The sequence below is a fragment of the Lissotriton vulgaris genome, chromosome 6, assembly GCF_964263255.1.
Source record: "Lissotriton vulgaris chromosome 6, aLisVul1.2, whole genome shotgun sequence".
NCBI lineage: Eukaryota > Metazoa > Chordata > Amphibia > Caudata > Salamandridae > Lissotriton > Lissotriton vulgaris.
The window spans coordinates 211,969,079-211,987,172 of record NC_141694.1 but is presented as its reverse complement, the minus strand read 5'-3'; the positions used below and the strand labels follow the sequence as shown (position 1 = coordinate 211,987,172).

At 46.1% G+C, this 18,094-nt stretch overlaps 1 protein-coding gene across 1 annotated transcript in view; it reads right to left on the bottom strand.

Annotated features, from left to right (window-relative positions):
* OPN5 (opsin 5) overlaps positions 1-18,094 on the bottom strand; it is a 455,021-nt gene that overhangs the window by 211,242 nt on the left and 225,685 nt on the right. Inside the window, exon 3 of the mRNA XM_086925160.1 lies at positions 6,612-6,731. Within this exon, the coding sequence (XP_086781286.1) occupies positions 6,612-6,731 (120 nt within the window). The remainder of the gene's footprint in view (positions 1-6,611; positions 6,732-18,094) is intronic.

Here is an 18,094-nt window from a genome sequence, read left to right as displayed (position 1 = left end):
CTCGTGGACTGGAGAAAATTTCTGCCTGTGGCCGGGAGCCCACCCCGGTCTTACTTGCTGCCAAAAGTTGGTATATGACGCTGGGAGTCCACCCCGAGTTACTGCACCACGTTGATGAGCCTGTCTGCCCGGTGAGTGCCTGCCTGTGAATACTGAGGCTCGGGGAGTGAGAGTTTAAGCCAAATCTTGTGGGAAACAAGATTTCGACGGTGGCGACCATTTTGAGGTCAGCCATCTACTCCCTTTCCCTGTCAAGGATAGAGAGCGGCCATTTTCGAGTCAGGCAGCAGTGAATCTTCAAACAAGCACTGGCAAATGAAAGCCTGAAAATCATGGTTTTCATGCTACGAGTTGTCTACATGTAGTGGTGACCCATAAAAGGGGCAGAAGACGGGCGTTCCGCAAGTCCACAAACCTTTGCAGTGAATGCATATTGTGAAATAGCACGCAACACCAGTGAGTGAGTGACTGGAAGAGATTGACTTCATCGCGAGTGACCGTTTGAGAATATTTATACGTAAGCACACCTTTGCTAAAGATGTCACAATCACCGTCATGTCAAGCTCCAACTCCAGCTGGCACTAGCCGACTCGGCATGATGGCGTCTCTTTCTTAAGCCCACCCGAACCGCTCGCACTTGTGGCTGGAGGAGGTATCTGCCTTAGATGGTAAGAATGGCTTGAGAATTTTGAGGACTTCATGCAAGGGTGTCATGTGACAGAAGAAGATCTGAAACTAATCGCCTTGCGCAATCTCATAGGAAAGGAGGTTGGTCAACTCATAAAAAAACTGCCAACTGAAGATGCCGGGTCATATGTCAAAGTGCGCGACACATTGAACCGGAAGTTTCTACACAAAAGGAATGTTGACTACGAAAGGTATACTTTCAACTTAGCCTCCCAAGAAAAGGAGGAGCCCATGAGCACGTTCATCACAAGGCTTCGACGTCTGGCTCGCTATTGCGAATTTGACACATTCTCTACTGAAGACGCTCTCAGATTATGCATCATAGAAAGATGTCAGTCGGAGTCACTCAGAAGGCGACTTCTAAAAAAAGCTACACATTAGATGAAATTGAGGAGATGACCAAAGTTCACGACCAGGCGGAAGAACACGCTAAGAAAATGGAGGCAGGGCGTACTGAGAAGCGTGAACAAGCCTTCCGACTTCAGTCACGTACCACCCGTAGGTCCCCGCATGGGCGACAAAGTCGAGATCAAAATCTCATCAGCAACACACAGGACGCAGACGCTGTAGCTCAAGCAAAACGGACAAGAGACAGGAGCGTCAGCTCAAGTGCTATAGATGTGGGTATGACTTCCCTCACGCTGATGCATGTCCTGCCCTGGGACAACAGTGCAGAAAATGCGGAAGAGACAATCATTTTGAAAATGTCTGTGGGGAATATCGAAGAGACAAGCAGAGGGACCAAGGTAGGTCATCTCGCCCAACGACTACGCTCCATCATGCCAAAGCAGTCCAAGATCACCGAAGATCGTCCACTGGATCCTCACAATCAAGCGGGGCATCAAACCAATCGTACTGGTCGAGGAGATCACCATCTCAAGGATCAAGACCACCATCGCCTGTATCACAGGACAGTGACGAATATATCTGCATGGTGGCAGACTCTGATCATCTAAAGAAGCACCCGCGTCTCAATATCAGTGTGGGTGATCATGCGACAAAATTTGTGCTTGACAGTGGTGCATCCCTGAACCACATTCCAGTGACAGAATATCGGAGAATGAATCCAGCTCCTCCACTAAGCCCAGCTCATGTGAGAGTATACATGTGGATGTCTAGAAACCACTTCCCTGTCTAGGAAAATTTGCAACCACTCTCGCTCACAAGGATCACACTGTGCCTGCCCATATCCACGTGATTGAGGGATCAGAAGCAGGCTGTCTTCTCAGCCTCCCCAAAGCTGAACGGCTTTGGTTGGTAGAGATCCTCAATCGTGTAAGTGACGACCCGGACATCATCCACAAGTTTGCCAAACTGTTCACCGGGCTTGGGAAAATGGCTCGCTGTCAAGTGCATCTACACATCAATGAGCAGGTGACTCCTGTAGCTCAGCACCACAGAAGGGTCCCATTTCACCTCCAAAAGGCTGTGGAAGAAGAATTACAAGAGTTGTTACAAGCCGTCATTATTGAGAGGACAGACGGACCCACTCCATGAGTTTCACCAGTCGTGATCATGCCAAAAAAGGGAACCCCGGACAAAGTGTGCCTCTGCGTTGACATGAGGGTACCCAATACCACCATAGAGCGAGAGCGACATCAGGGGCCGCACCTGAGTGATATGATTGCATCCCTCAACGGAGCCCAAGTCTTCTCCTAGCTGGACCTTAATAAAGGATACCATCAACTTGAGTTACATGAAAAATCACGCTACATCACTACGTTTGCTACCCATCTTGGACTTTTCAGTTATAAGCGGCTTAGTTTTGGAGTCTCCTCTGCCGCGGAGATATTTCAAGAAGCCATACGAAAGACAATCCACCATATTCCAAATGCCCTGAATTACAGTGACGATATTCAAGTCTACGGTGCGACAGTGCAGGAGCATGACACGGCACTAGATAGAGTCTGTCACGCCCTCTTGGACGCTAACCTCAGGTTGAACAAAGACAAATGTGAATTTCACAAGTCCACGTTGAAATTCTTTGGACACATATTCTCGGGAGCGGGTATGAAGCCAGACCCCGAGAAAGTGGCAGAATTGAATGACACGAAGAGCCCTCAGGATGTAGGAGATGTAAGATGCTTTTCAGGAATGGCAAGCTATTGTGCTAGATACATAAGAGACTATGCCACTATCAGCTACCCGTTGCGCAATCTCACCAAACAAGGGCAACCACTCAAATGGACACCCCAATGCGAGCAAGCCTTTCAAGAGATTAAAAGGGCAGTTGAATCCGCAAACAACATGGCATACTTTAATCCTAACAGGAAAACAGAAATTACAGTGGATGCCAGTCCCATTGGGTTAGGAGCCATCCTGGCCCAGTTTGATCATGATACTGACCAACGCCACATCATTGCATATGCCAGCAGGAGTCTTACAGACACGGAAAGGGCTTATTCTCAGCCCGGGAAGGAGAGCCTAGCCATCGTCTGGGCCTGCGAACATTTCCATAAGTTTGTGTATGGCAAACATTTCACCTTGGTTACGGACCATCAAGCCTTGGTCACCATCTTTGGCAATCCACGAGCCAAGATGCCTCCCCGGATAGAATGATGGGACCTTCGTCTTCAAGAGTACACATACACTATCATACACAAACCCGGGAAGGCGGCCAATCCTGCTGACTACATGTCGAGACATCCTAAAGTCACAATCACATCAGGGCCCTCCCTAGCTGAGGAATATATCCATTTCGTGGTTGACCAGGCCAGGCCACCTGCGGTCCCGCTGGAAGCCATCCGCGATGCCACCAATCAGGATGCTGTCTTGAAACAAGTGAAACATCGTATCTAAACAAACACTTGGCGGCATTTAGAAGAGGATGAACCAAGAGATCCAAGTGACAGGCAAGAACTGAGTGCGTTCAAACATGTAAGAGATGAACTATCTGTCGCTGTGAATGGACTTGTGCTCCGAGACCAGAGAATAGTCATCCCCATGTAACTTCGCCAAGGTGTAATCAATCTGGCCCATGAAGGACATCGAGGGGTGGTGGCAACGAAGAGAGCCCTCAGAGAGAGAGTGTGGTTCCCGCTATTGGATCAGATGGTAGAACTGACTCTCAAAGACTGTCCCCAATGCCAATTGGTGAGCCAGGGAGAACCTCCTGCTCCTCTTCAAATGTCCACACTACCCAATGGTGTCTGGCAAGATGTTGCTTTGGACTTCTTTGGTCCTCTTCAAGCGGGGAAATACATCCTAGTCGTCATTGACGATTATTCAAGGTTCCCCATTGCTCAGTTCGTCTCGTCAACAAAACCTGCCATCACCATCGCTGTCCTTGATGAAGTCTTCACTGCATGGGGCATACCCAAAGCAATCAAAACAGATAATGGACCACCATTCAACGGTCAAGAGTTTGGGGAATTTGCAAAGCACCTTAACTTTAAACATCGCAAGATTACCCCTCTGTGGCCGTAAGCCAATGGTATGGTCGAACGTTTTATGGCCACTCAACAAGCAGCACTTGACAAGAAAGATCCCCAGGTTGCTTTGAAAGAAGTCCTGCGAGCATATCGAACAACTCCACATGCGACTACGGGCAAGTGCCCTGCTACCCTAATGTTGGGGCGATCAATCAGGACCAGGATACCCACTCTGGATGAGGTCTCACAGTCTGATGTGCATGAATTTGAACATGACGACATTGCTGCCACTGATCAAAAGAATAAAGAGAAAATGAAATCATATGCAGATGCTCGAATGAGAGCCAGAACCCCGTCCATTCACGAAGGAGACCGGGTGTTAGTCAAACAAGAGCAACAGAGGAAAACAGACTGCCGCTATCGACCTGAGCCATTAATAGTCACCCAGCAAAAAGGAACTATGATCACCGTGGAGTCTGAAAATAAGAGGATCACAAGAAATGTGCCACATTTTCAAAAGTACCCTTCCACAGTCAAAGACACCTTTGCCGATTCACCAAGAAACCTGGCTGGTGAGAGTGTCGTAACCAGTAACGCTTTGTCCAGGCCTGAGACTCTTGATGAGTCTGAAAGCGAGAACGCAGAAGCTTATTTGAGACCACGACGAACCATCCGGAAACCTGTACGGTTGATTGAAGAACTGTAAACACGTGCCCAATGCCATTGAGTTAACAAGCCATCTTCAACCTGATTGACTTTTGCATTTGTTTAAGAAGAGGGGAGATGTAATGATGCCAGTTAACAGTCTAGTAGTTGGGGGGTGGAGACGTGGGAGGGACAGGAAGGGAGGAGCGGTAAAACAGGAAAGGGGCAGAGTAGACTAGGGCCAGGGGAAGGAACAGACGTGTGAATAAAGAGCTAAGAGCAACTGCCGAGTCTGAGTCTTATTTCAGCCCACAAGACTTGACACCCCCCTCTGCTCTTACCTGTGCCGGCTGCCACAGATGTGGCGGCCTGATTTCGGCACTTTGGCATCCTGCAATGAGTTTTTATGGAGATGCCATAGTCCATTTGTGCCATCACCAAACATCTTGTCAGTGTCATTTGGTTGATAGATTGGAGAAAAAAGATTCTCTGAAGATTTTCTTAAATACTGTACTCACTGGGGGCAAGAACGAGAGTGCAACAGAAACAATCATTGACAAAGCCAATATGAATGGTATTGCTAACCAAACTTCTTGTTTCTTTTGTTTAGAAATGTATTTTGCAAACAAAAGTATTGCTTGGAAATCCCCAGGCTCTCATTAATCTAAATAACAAAGTGGCTAAAACAAAAATATATTTTGGTCTTGAAAAACACAACTAGGGCATATCAGCATAATTCACGGCACAATAACAGATCAATGAATGAATGGGGCTAGTTAAAAGCATCTATAAGTACATACATTATCCAAATACTTTTAGAACGAGTTCTTGGTCAATGTCAGACCTAAAACTGACCCTCAGGTCATCCGTAAAAAATGACATTAGATGGTAACGACCAATTTTATTTTCTTGTGCTGTTGCATCTTTTACATACTCTCTTGCAGTGCTCTCCAGAGTTGGTGCCCCCAGCTGTATTTTGTGAACTACCCTTTCTAAGTGAAATTTCACTTAGTTGCTGTGTAGCACCATCTTTTATTTTTATAGGACATACCATTTTCCTCCTTTTTATGAACAAACTTGACAGCACATCTGTCATCAGACAATGATGTGACAATCACCAGGAGAAAGGATTTGGCTGTGCCTACATGATGGGAGCCAGGGGTACATAATTTGATTGGGTAGACTTTGTGTGCGTCCACAAAAAGGTGCTTGCTCTCTAGTATCTGTGAGTATTTTGTTTATTTATCCAAGAAACTGAGCTTGAATATTTATGGATAGACACAGGGAATTGCAAATCGTGTCCTGGACATCTAGATAATTTATTCTGATTTCTCTGGCAGCAGCACAGATAGGAAGAGGGTAGTCATTAACCTACATGGATTTTTCGGTTTGGCTTGACAGTGTCCCCTGACCTTTTAACCTACACCAATAATATTCAGCAGTTCTTTGCTTCCACACAAATTCATATGCATTCCCATGCTATCTACTTGTAATGTTTCATATTGGCATACAACCTTCCTTTAAAGCCAGACCGATTGCCTTTGCCAATGCTTGTTCATTGTGTGAAGAGGTTATTGTTCCTTTACAAACATCAAAAAGAAGGTTTATCATTTGGGTGGTTGCTGTAACTATAAGTTTATAGCCATAGGAAATATTTCGATTTTTGTAGGCCAGCACTTGGCAATTGGCTGAATGGATTGTCTTTTTTAAGCCATTATGTTGCACTTGAAGGAAATCATACTTTTCCTGCAAAACAGAATATATTTTCACAGATGTTCAGTATTTTTGAGTTGATGTTGGTCGCGGAATAAGATAGCAATGCTCTGATTTTCTATCTGACTTTGTCGATCATCACTCAATGTAAAGTTCCCTGGCGAGACACAAAAGTGGAATCGGCAGCACAATTACCTGAAATCCCCAAGTCACACAATGCCAGATTGACTGTCATGAGCTCCGCGGGTCTCAGCTTCTTTTTCTTTTTTGCAGATAAAACAATAACGTATCCATTACCCACAGTTGACAGAACACCTGCAAGAAAAACAGAGTACATAAATACATACAGGCTGCAGCTTGAAAGAAATCGGAAAATACAATTCAAAGAAAAATTCTTCTGTACCCTGCAACAGGGAGTGTGGTTCATAGATTGCCTTCAGCGTCTAAATTCTGCCACCGGACCGATATCTATCTATCTATCTATCTATCTATCTATCTATCTATCTATCTATCTATCTATCTATCTATCTATCTATCTATCTATCTATCTATCTATCTATCTATCTATCTATCTATCTATCTATCTATCTATCTATCTATCTATTTTTCTATCTATCTACCTATCTATTTTTCTAGCTAGTTAGCAATACGTATATTACACCTCAGTTAATGACTGGAAAGGTCATTATCTAAATTCTAAGATCCACTGTTCCCGGGCACTAAGATGCACCAGCATATTTTGCTCTAAAAAATAATTACAGAATTTGATTTATAGTTGCCCTGTTATTGGTTCTCTTTGTAAGTGTGCAAGTATTTTGGCATTATATCTGTAAAAAGAGTCACACTTCAGCATAAAAATAAGAAATTCGATGCAAAATTATTGTCATTTCATAAATTTCAAATTAAAGCAGTCGAACCTCAGCTACAATGCCACATGGAGGAAGTTGCCATTGTGGATTAGCCCATACTCCTTTGGATAATATCTGCTCCCTGCCACCGCTCCCACAAATCACTGGTCAATGGTTGCCTCAGATAGGTTCTGGAAGCACGCCTGAGCCACTGTCCAAGAGCTTAGTTGGCTCAAACATTGGCCGAGTCCAGTGGGTTTTAGACATTGCTTCAGAAAGAGCCTTCTGGGCTTGACAAGACATGCTCTAGGCACATAATCTGTGCTCAGTGCCCAAAACACCAAGAAAACATTTACACAAGGGCTGGAAACAGTGTTTGTAATGACATGGAGGTCTTGAGGAGGCGAGTGTGATGTCGGTCGGGAGCTAGTTCCAGGTCTTGGCTGCAATGTAGGAGAAGTCTCTTCCACCAGTTCTGGCTCTGCGAATGCGCAGGGTTTCGGTGAGGTCGGCAGATCAGATGTTTCTCTTGGGTACATGAAAGGAGATTCTTTCATTGAGGTATTGGGGTCCGATGTTGTGGTTGCATTTGTAGGCATGGGTGAGTATCTTGAAGGTTACTCTACTCTCCACAGGGAGTCAGTTGAGGTGTTGAGAGACGCGTTCTTGTCGAGGGATGTCAAAGACGAGTCTGGCTGCGTGTTCTGTATGGTCTGGAGTTTACAGAGCAGAGACTTGTTGATTCTGGCGCAGAGGACGTTTCCGTAGTCCAGTCTGCTGGTTATGAGTGCATGGATGACAGTCTTTCTTGATTTGGAGAGGATCCATTTGAAGGTATTGCGAAGAATGCAGAGGGTGTTGAAGCAGGTGGAGGTGGTGGCGTTGACCTGTCGGGTGATGGAGAGGGAGGAGTCGAGTACGATGCTGAGGTTCGGGGCATGATTCGTGGGGGTGGGCAGGCTGCCGAGGGCAGTTGGCTACCAGGTGTTGTCCCATGCAGTGGGAGAGGGTCCGAGGATGAGGACTTATGTCTTCTCCGAGTTGAGATTCAGGCAGCTGTTGCTCATCCAGGATACAACGTCCTTCATTCCTTCCTGGAAGCTGAGTCTTGTGGTGACAGGATCCTTGGTGAGGCAGAAGATGAGCTTGGTGGCATCTACCTAGGTTACTATGCTGAGACTGTGCTGTCTGATGATGAAGGTGAGTGGGGCCATGTAGTAGTTGAAGAGCGTAGGGCTGAGTGATGATCCTTGGAGTACTCCATAGTTGATCTCTGTGGGTTCGGAGAGGAAGGGCAGTAGTCTGATTCTTTGGGTTCTACCAATGAGGAAGGAGTGAAGCCATTCAAGGGCAGTTCCCTGTATGCCTTCGTCATGGAATCTGGTGGTGAGGGTGCGGAGGGAGACAGTATCGAAGGATGCGGAGAGGTCGAGTAGTATCGGGGCTGCGATGTGGCCTTGGTCAAGCAGGTTGCGGATGTCATCTGTGGCGATGAGTAGGGCAGTCTCAGTGCTGTGGTTGCTGCGGAATCTGCAAAGGGAGGGGTGGAGGATGGAGTTCTCCTCCATGAATTTCATCATAATCCAAGGAAAGATAATTTATCAGTACATCTTTTGAAAGTGAAGCCCCCTTTTTCCCCAATTTCCGACCCAGAGTAAAAAAGGATCCACGTTAATCCTGTCCTCCAGGGGTACAGACCCACTTCAGAGTGGCACATGAAAGAGGGGTGGCTTCTTGAACAGCAAGAAATCTTCTTTGGAACTTGTTCTTGACCTTCTCTAGTGGGCCAGCACTTTTATACCCCCACACTCCAGCTCTATATGAAGCTTCGGAAGGGCTCTTACTTTTGTAAATGCAAACAATTTCGTGCCCAACTTATGGTCTAGCCGGCGTGCAAAGGTAAATATCACCTTCATGTCTCTTTGGGACTGGATAACCCTATTGGTTAATAGACTGTGCCAAATTAAATTTTGGTCATGAGGCATGCCTAACAAAATCAAATGTTTTGACCTTTTGAATTTGCGTACCACCCAGATAGAACATCCAGGTTTTACATTTTTTAGACAATTCTCATAGCAAAGGATTTGCTGAAATTGGTTTGTAAATCGGGTATCCACATAAAACTGTAAAAAGAGTCTAAAGGACATTGTAAACACTTTGCAGTTCTTGAGATAAGGGCCAGGTCATTGGAAAACAATAGAATGGGTAGGGCACTTGACTTCACTTTGGGGAGATATTTCCCCACTTTACACAAGCTCACCTCAAGGTCATTGATGTAAATAAAAAACAATAACGAAACCATCAGGCACCCCTGTCTGACCCCCATAGAGGATTTCATTTCTGAATAATGTTCGCCTTATGTACAAATCCTGACTCTAATCAGACAATCCCAATGCATCCTTTGCAACAAGCAAAATATGGCTTAGTTAACTCCCATCCTTGCCATATTCCCCCAGAGCTTAGATCTGTTAAAGTGTCAAAGGCTGGGGAGAGTTCCATAATCCCTAGTTGAAGGGAACCTCTCCTTACCTTGACATACTTGCCAATGACCATTTGGAGATTCAAGAATTGCCCGGTTGACCCCAGCTCAAGACTAAACTCATATTGGACTCTGGGTAAGGATGTGGTTTCCTCCAGCCAATCCTCCAATTTACTTTGTCTTGAGGGAGCTGCCTAGGATGAAAATAGGTCAGTAGATGGGTCCAATCCTTCCTGACAGAGAGAGGCTTTCAGGTTCGCCAGGGAGACTGTTATTCTAGGGAGATCAGTCTGGGCCAGGACGTGCCTCAGGGCTCGTCCCTGAACCCAACCCTATTTAATCTTTATGTCTCCCCGGTGGCGCCTATAGCGGAGAGCCATGGTCTGCACATAGTGTCATATGCTGATGACACGCAGTTGGTCATCTCCCTTTCGCGCGCGCCCGGTCTTGCGGTGGACAGATTCAAGACCTGCATGCAGGAACTGGCTACTTGGATGTCCACCAACTGCCTTAAGTTAAATGGCAGCAAGACCGAGGTGCTCGTGGTGGGGGGGAGCCCATCTGTCTGGTCATCGGCATGGTGGCCTCTTGTTTAGGGGAGGTCTCAATACCCTGTCAGGAAGCCAGGAACCTCGGAGTGTGGCTTGACGCGGACCTGTCATTTGGATCTCAGAAAGGCCGCGTGGTGGGGGTCTGCTTCGGCGTCCTAAAAAGACTGCGGAAGGTATTGGATCTTCTTCCTACATCAGCTCGCAGGACGCTGGTGCACGCCCTCGTCACATCGCGCCTGGACTACGGCAACTTGCTGTATCTGGGAGCCACTAGTAAGGTGATTAACCACCTCCAGGTGCTGCAGAATGCAGCGGCTCACCTGATTTAAAAATTTCCGAAGAGATCAGCATCGAAGGTAGCCCTTGCGGCCCTTCATTGGCTCCCTGTAAGGAGTAGGGTCGAGTTTAAGGCCCTTTGTACATGCCGCCGCATTCTGGGAGGTAAAGCCCCTGCTCCGCTTCAGAGTTTGATCACCCGGTACGTGCCTGTGCACGCTCTGAGGTCCTCCTGTGGAGGGTTACTAAAGGTCCCCAGAATAAGAAAGGCACGCATGGGAGGGAGATCTTTTAGATACTTGGCTGCTAAAAGCTGGAATGCCTTGCCATTGGAGCTCCACCTGGAGCCATCTAAACCTAGCTTCAGGAAGAAAGTAAAAACACACCTTTACGCACAGTAAGCAGAGCAGACCCGGCGGCATGACTCTGCTGACTCCACTCACCACAGCGCGGGGACACGCCATACATGCGTAACCAGGCGCTTTATAAATCTCCCTTAATAATAATAATAATTCCCCTTTCTTACATACGGGGACTACTACTGTTTTCTTCGACATGTGTGTAAGTTCCCCCCAGTAAAAGCTTTAAAGACATTTGTCAAAATCGGGGCCCACAGCGCAAGATTATCTTTTGAAGCGATCTAGGAGTGACACCATTGCGGGCAGGCACTTTCCCTGCTGCACGCTGCCTAAGGCAGTGATTACATCCTTGAATTCAATAGAGTTGGAAATGTTGAAACAAAGCTCTGGGTTATCATAAACTATCTCTTCACCCTCTTTATTAGAAGCTCTTTTGTCAGGATTAAAAATACCATTGTAGTGGGCAACCCATGCCTCCAATGGGATGACAGTTTCTAAGGAGGGTTTCTCATACCCTAAAAAAAGAGGCTGATTAACAACCTTATACAACAGTGCAGCTCCTCCCAAGATTTTTCACTCAGGAAAGATCTCCTAGACTCAAGAGTGGATTTATAACTTCTTCTGGCATTCATGATATCATTGTTTGAGTGTGGTCTAGTAGAAATAGCCAGTTTCAATTTCTTGTGGCCCATTGTACAAGCATGGTTAAACCAGCCTATGTGGTGTCTTTGGGACTTTGGACTGCCTCAGCCACATGTTCACTGCAGAACGTGCAGTTCTAAAAGCATAAGGGATGTTTTCTGGTGTCGCCTTCTCCTGGGTAAGTACTGAGAATGCCTCCCTGTTCTCACACACAGGTTTACTCACAACGGCATCCCTGTACACCCACTCCTATTTTACCTAGACACCCATCCTGCTTGAGTAAGAGAGGGCCAGGTTCTCTTGCTGTCCCTTTTTCCACGTCACCTTACGGTCCAACGCTAAAGTGAGTGAGTTGTGCTCACTAATACATGAGATCAAAACATAATGGTCTAGTATTAGCTTGGCTATATCCTGTGGCACTAAGATGTAGTTGATCTTGTTACCCTTTTGAGCACCGGTACCAGTAGTGAGGGGAGGGGCACCGGGGAGGGGGGGGGGCTGGCGGTTTTTATGTGAGGGCGTCGGGGCTCCGCCCCCGTTACATTCACCCCCTGGGTCAGACATTTGAAGAGTGTAAAAACATATTTGTATTTATCTGTTTTTTAATTGTTTTTAATTTACACACATGAGACACACCTCTTGCCTTTGTTGCTCTGTCCGGAACGTCATTTCTGATGAGTCTCCTTTCACTGCATGCCACGCTGATTCTTTTAATTCACTAAAGCTGCATGTGGGCAGGCCCTGCTGAGTCTTTTGCCGGCTGACGAGCTCCCAGCCCTGAGGCCTGTGATGTCATCAGCTCGGCAAAGACATAGCCTCAAGGACCAGTCTCCACCCCCTGATGACGTGAAAGTGAAGTTTACCCCGGGCGCTTCAGACTGAAGCCCTGTAGTGCCAGGGGCTTCACGTCAGTCAGGGAATGGAGAGGAAGGTCACCCCACCCTTTCCCAACTCCTCCCTATGATGAGTTGGAAAAGGGATGGGGTAGAAACTGCAGGCAGGCGAGATGGGAGCCGAAAATTGGAGTCTGCACAGTTTTTCACCAGGATTTCTGAAGACACTGCGCAGACTCTAGGTGTGCTTCCCGCATTTCTGGTAATTGTAGGCCGTGTGGACGCCATTTACAGCTCCAGCAGCATCTATGCTTGATTGGCAGTCAGGAGCAGCTGTAACAGATTGGGGCACTGCTGGTGTGCATTACCTTGAAGCAGTCGGATCTCGACGGTTCCCGAGTGGACAGGCATCAAGCCCAGGTAGGTGAGTACAAAAAAGCTGGAGTGGCCCATGCGTCGGCAAAGCAATACAGAATCACTGTCTGAGTCAAAACATGTTGCTTTGACAGTGAATCTGAATTGTTAAACTAAAGTAAAGTAAAGTTGGTATTTAATGTCTAGGGTGTGCTTGCTGGACCAGCACGATGGATTTCTTTGCAAAGTTTTAGCTCTGAAATCCTTACTCATCTCCTCGGAGGATAAAGGGAGGCCGGGGATGTCAGAGGGAAGACATTACAGTTTATCACTGGCCATAAATCAGCAGCAATGGTCGCGGTGCCAGTCTCAAGAGATTTCCTGTTCAGGTGGCTCCGCTTTCTTGCTTTATAATACAAAACATGTCGAGTACAAAACGTCTCAATTTATGAGTAAAGGATGATTTATGAGTCTTTGAAACTAATTAAACTCACCAACGCTAAGCGATATTTATCGCTAACGATGCTTAGCAACGAGTTTTCTAACGCTAAGCATCGCCGAAAATTATAGCAGAGATAACTTGCTATTAGCAAGGTTTATCTCAGAAGTGATAAAAATCCTCACGCTGCCAATTGAGAGATTATTGCTGGAAAACCAACGATAATCTCTCAAAGTTTGGCGTTAGCTTGATGATAGGTGCTCACAAACTTAGCCATGATATACACCTTCCATAGGATATCATGGCTAAGTCAGGAAAACACCAGGTGTAAAAAAAGCAGTGCTAACCGCGGTTAGCGCTGCTTTTTTTTATCTCTATCAGGGTTAGCGAAATCCTTGATAATAGGAGAAATGTCGCTTAACAACATTCCTCCTATTATTTTTCTCTGGAACGCCCCCTTTGCATCTCATTAGAGATACAAGGGGAAGCGTAGAGAAAAAGGGTGCTAACATGCGAATTTGCGTGTTAGCACCCTGTTGCTGGTAGGGAGATCATTTTATCTCCGCTTTCTTGGCTTTTAAAGCCAAAAATGCGGAGATAAATCCCTTGATAATATGCCCCTCAGTTCTTTTTGGAAAAGTAGCTAAGTAACAGCAGCTTTTCTGTGTGTGATGTTTGTAAAATGGCCAACATTGATTTTCGACTATTTATGTGTGAACATTGTCACTGTTGATAATGTTAGTGGCCAGTGCAGTGAGGCTTTTGTGTGGACTCTCGAGTGTTTTGGTGTAACGGGAAGCATATTACTGCTATGCATATAAACCAGAGCCTGGACACTGCCTCAGCAGTGAGTTACTTAACTTGCTGCATGATTTCTTTTTAGCTCTGTAGATTTCTGTAGAAAAAAAATGAGCTTGTGCTATGAGGTGTAAACCCCTCTACTTGGTGGTGGGTGGGGTGGTTCCAGGTGAGAAAACACAGGTGGCCATAAATCAGCAGCAGTGATATGTGTGCCAGTCTGAGGCCCTGCCTCCGCAGTAGTCAATTAGATTTTACTTGTACTATGTTCCTTGCACTATCATTTTTTTTGCTGTACTTTTTTTAATTCCTTCAAGCTCAGTCGTGACTTGCATGATGTTTAAAATAAATCTCTAAACTATGCACTGAAGACTGCTTTTTTTTAATTTCAAAATCTTTGTTCATCAATGGATTGAACACTTTTGAGAGATGTTTTAAATTTGTGTGATTTGACAAGCCTTGAGACCCTATTTTGTATTGTCCTTGGAAATTAAAGTCTCTGTTTTTTTTTAAAACTTGCAAAACAGCAGCTTTTTTGGTGAAATGATCCAATCCAATGAATGACTGGGAGTTGTGTGTGGTGTTCATATGATCATGCCAACAGCGATGTCTGTGTATTTATGTTTGGACACTGTTGATCATGTTAGTGTATAAACAGTCAAAAGTGCACAACAAGTGCAGTGTGGCCATTGTGTGGAGGGTTTGGTGTCACTGAAACCATGTTGCTATGTACACAAACCAGAGCCCGGACTATGCGTCAGCAGTAAGTTGCTTGGTTTGCTGCACAAACTATTTCTTTTCAGCTCTGTGGGGGTAAGGCTGGATCCAGAAGAAGGACAACTAGGGATGCTGCGATTGTGTGCAGCATCACCCCAAGAATGCAATGACTGTGGAGGGGGTGAATCCGGGACCACACTTTACTGTTTAGTTCAATAATATGTTCATTCGTCAACTTGAATCATTGTCTCCTTGTCATTGGTCAGTCAGATCCTTGAAATAGGTGTGGTAACTGGCATCCAAGTTTGTTGTCTCTCTCACTGAGAAAGCAATCAAGAAACTTCTCGCCATCTGCACACATTCCTTAAGAAGAAAGCCTGGCTTACCTACAAAGCTAGCAAATTTCCAAGGTACTTTAAAAGTTCTAGTACAAAAGCCTTTGAAAGCTATTGCTTTTTGTTCCTTTTAGTTGAAAGTTCACTGGAAAATGCATTGTGTTATCCCATTGTTTGCTAAAGATTTGCATGGCTAATGGTGTCCGGCCTCCCAAAATTGCTGTTTCGTTAAAGTGAACCCTGATGCTTTACCATCACTCCCCCGCGCACCGCCCAGCCCCACCACTCTCACATTTCACCAGCCGCCCATTGAATTCTTTGGCAAAAACCAGGAATCTAGAGATCAACTATCTACACACAGCCTACCCAAAATGTGTATGCTGGAAATGTATTTGTGCCTCTCCGTAAGATGTCTCCAAACCAGAAGAGGAGGGAGCGGATTTCCTGAAAATCCTTGTATTGAAATTCACCTTGCAAGACAATCAGTGATTCTTTGTTATAACCAAAGTGCCTGTTAATTTAACGGGGAACAGAAGCCCCCCTTAGCTCTGCCTGCGCAAGATGGAACAGCATGTCTACATACAGATTGAAAACCGTTTATACTAACATCCTCCTTTACCCATGTCTCCTGCAGTAAGACAATGTCTACATTATTTACAGTTGAGAGCCTGTCTGGATTCAGGAGTTTAGCTGGACACCAGCAATGTCCATGACATAACTCTAAGCCCTTTCCACCCTGGCCTCTGTCTCTCCAAACAGAACCCTAGGTGGGCGGAGCGCATATAAACACCCCTATTTGGAGACCCAGCTTACTTCAGCTGCACCAAAAGTTCCTTAGGCTCACACCCTCCCCTTATGAATGCGTTCCCAGTACCCAACCTCTAAACACGCGGGTGGGAAGCAGTCCAACTCTTTCAGGGAAGTGAGTGCTTCAATTTTAATTCCACACTTCTACTTTGTAGATTGAATTCACAGCCTCTGGTGATGTTCATTAGCTTTCCCGTACCTGACAAAAAGAACCACCAGCCTGCAGGAGTAACCTAAAGGTAAAACCTGATAAGGGCTAGTGGATCGAAACTGCTCTTTAAAAAAACCTCAATATCGATCTGTCAGTGTGAAGTGACTGGAAATGAACTACTATACAGTCCACATTCACTTCCGTTGCACACCAACCCATTCAGGGCCACCTTCTGATCACTCTTAACATCCTTTGAGAAATCTAGCAGCCACCCGATGCCTGACTCAAGCCAATGGGTTAGTTTGTTTTTCAGTGCCGAATGGTATTCTCTTTGAAAGGGGTTTTAGGGTCAGGATGTTCTTCAGAACTACCACATAAAGGGTAGATTCCGGTGGAAGCTGGGAAAAGGAATGACCTGTGTGGGCAGGGAGGGTTATTCACTTGCCCTTTATTCCACTCAGGACCTCCACCCCCACATCTTTCTGTAAAATTAGCACCCTTACTTCTTGGGCAGTATGACACCTGTTCCTAGATGGAACTACTGTACTCGGGGCAGCGGGGCTAGAGGCTCAGAGTGACAAGGCAAAGAGCCTCAGATGCCCTGCAGAGGAAACCGCAATGACACAGCCTCAGGCAACTGGGCCGACAAAACTGATTTCAACTTGTATACTTTGTTCTCAATCTTACCACAAATGAGCTAAGAAAGGGTCAAGCTGATTATTCAAGAACTCCAGTACTTTACTGTTAAATGGTCTCCATCATGTCCTTAGTTTTGTCATTTATCAAGGACAAATAGTAGTAAGCCCTATCTTCCATATTTTCCTCCAGAGAACTGAGCGAAGATGTCAATCCCGACTTCTTAGGGATGACCACACCATCAGTTCTCTTTCTTGTGCCTGCCTTGCTCCTGGTTTTGGCTTGCCGGCGATGTTCATGTGATGACCTCTCCAGTTTTACGTCTGACAAGGCTTGAGCTGGGGTTGCAGATGAACAAGCTATTAGGCCTGCTCCCTTGTTTGTTTGTTCGTTGTACCAGATTAGGACTTAGGCTGTGATAGTGGTGCCCTTAGTGTCACATGGCAAGGAAGAAGGCAGGGAAGAAAGTGATATGCAAAGCTCTGCCAGCTCAACTTCCATGTTGACAACGTTAACTGCTCTATGTAAGGACCCAACCCGTCTCATTCTGGGAATTCGGGTAGTTCTCTGGGGTAAAGGGGTTGGTGGGTTTACTGGGGACCTCAACCACCTTGCGCAATCCCAATGGAAGAGGCTTGAATGAAATAAAAAAAGAGTCTCTTCCGGCCAATGATGCAGCAAGGTACATGCGTGCTGCATAGCGTCTAGCGCGTTTATATCGCTATTGTTTTAAAAAATTCCCTTATTCTGATATTTTGGTTCATTTTATTTGATCTTAGCCTCTGTTCCTAACGGTCTGCTTTATCGCCCCTTACCTGCACTATAAATCGGATCCCCCACCGCTGTTTGGCGGGCCAGGCTCCTCGGGTGGGTTTGGTTCTGGGCGCCATATTGTAGTGGTGCACTTTGGTTTCAGAGGACATCTTTGAGCGCTCTAGCGCTCTGGCTGAGGCGAGGGACGCCTACTTATAGCTCCCTCTACCGCGCAGCGGATTAGCGCAGCGGGCGCACCTTCTCTGCGCCTGAGTTGCGCCAGAGTCCTGCCCGTCTGCGCCCGTCAGCGCTAAGGAAGTGCGGGGTGCGGCAGGACTCAATTTTTACGCCTCACAACATGGCCTCATCTATTACCAGGTATTACAGAGAAGATCTGTTGGCTATTCGAGAGCGTTTTTCTACTTGCTCCTTACCTCTAGTAGCACCGTTATGTGGCCCTTACCGCTGCACTTGCTGCTGCTGGCGACTGCCTTCCGCTTCCCGTATCCGCTCTTTAGAAATACCATCCCGGCAGATTCGCGTGCCGGGGTAGAGCGCTATTAGCATATATAGCTTAAATGTCAGATCTCTGGTCAAACATCATTTGGAGATCTTTGACATCCTTACTAATGATTCCCCGGATGTGTTTTTCATGACCGAGACCTGGCTACAGGATGTAGATACTTCGATACTAAACTTA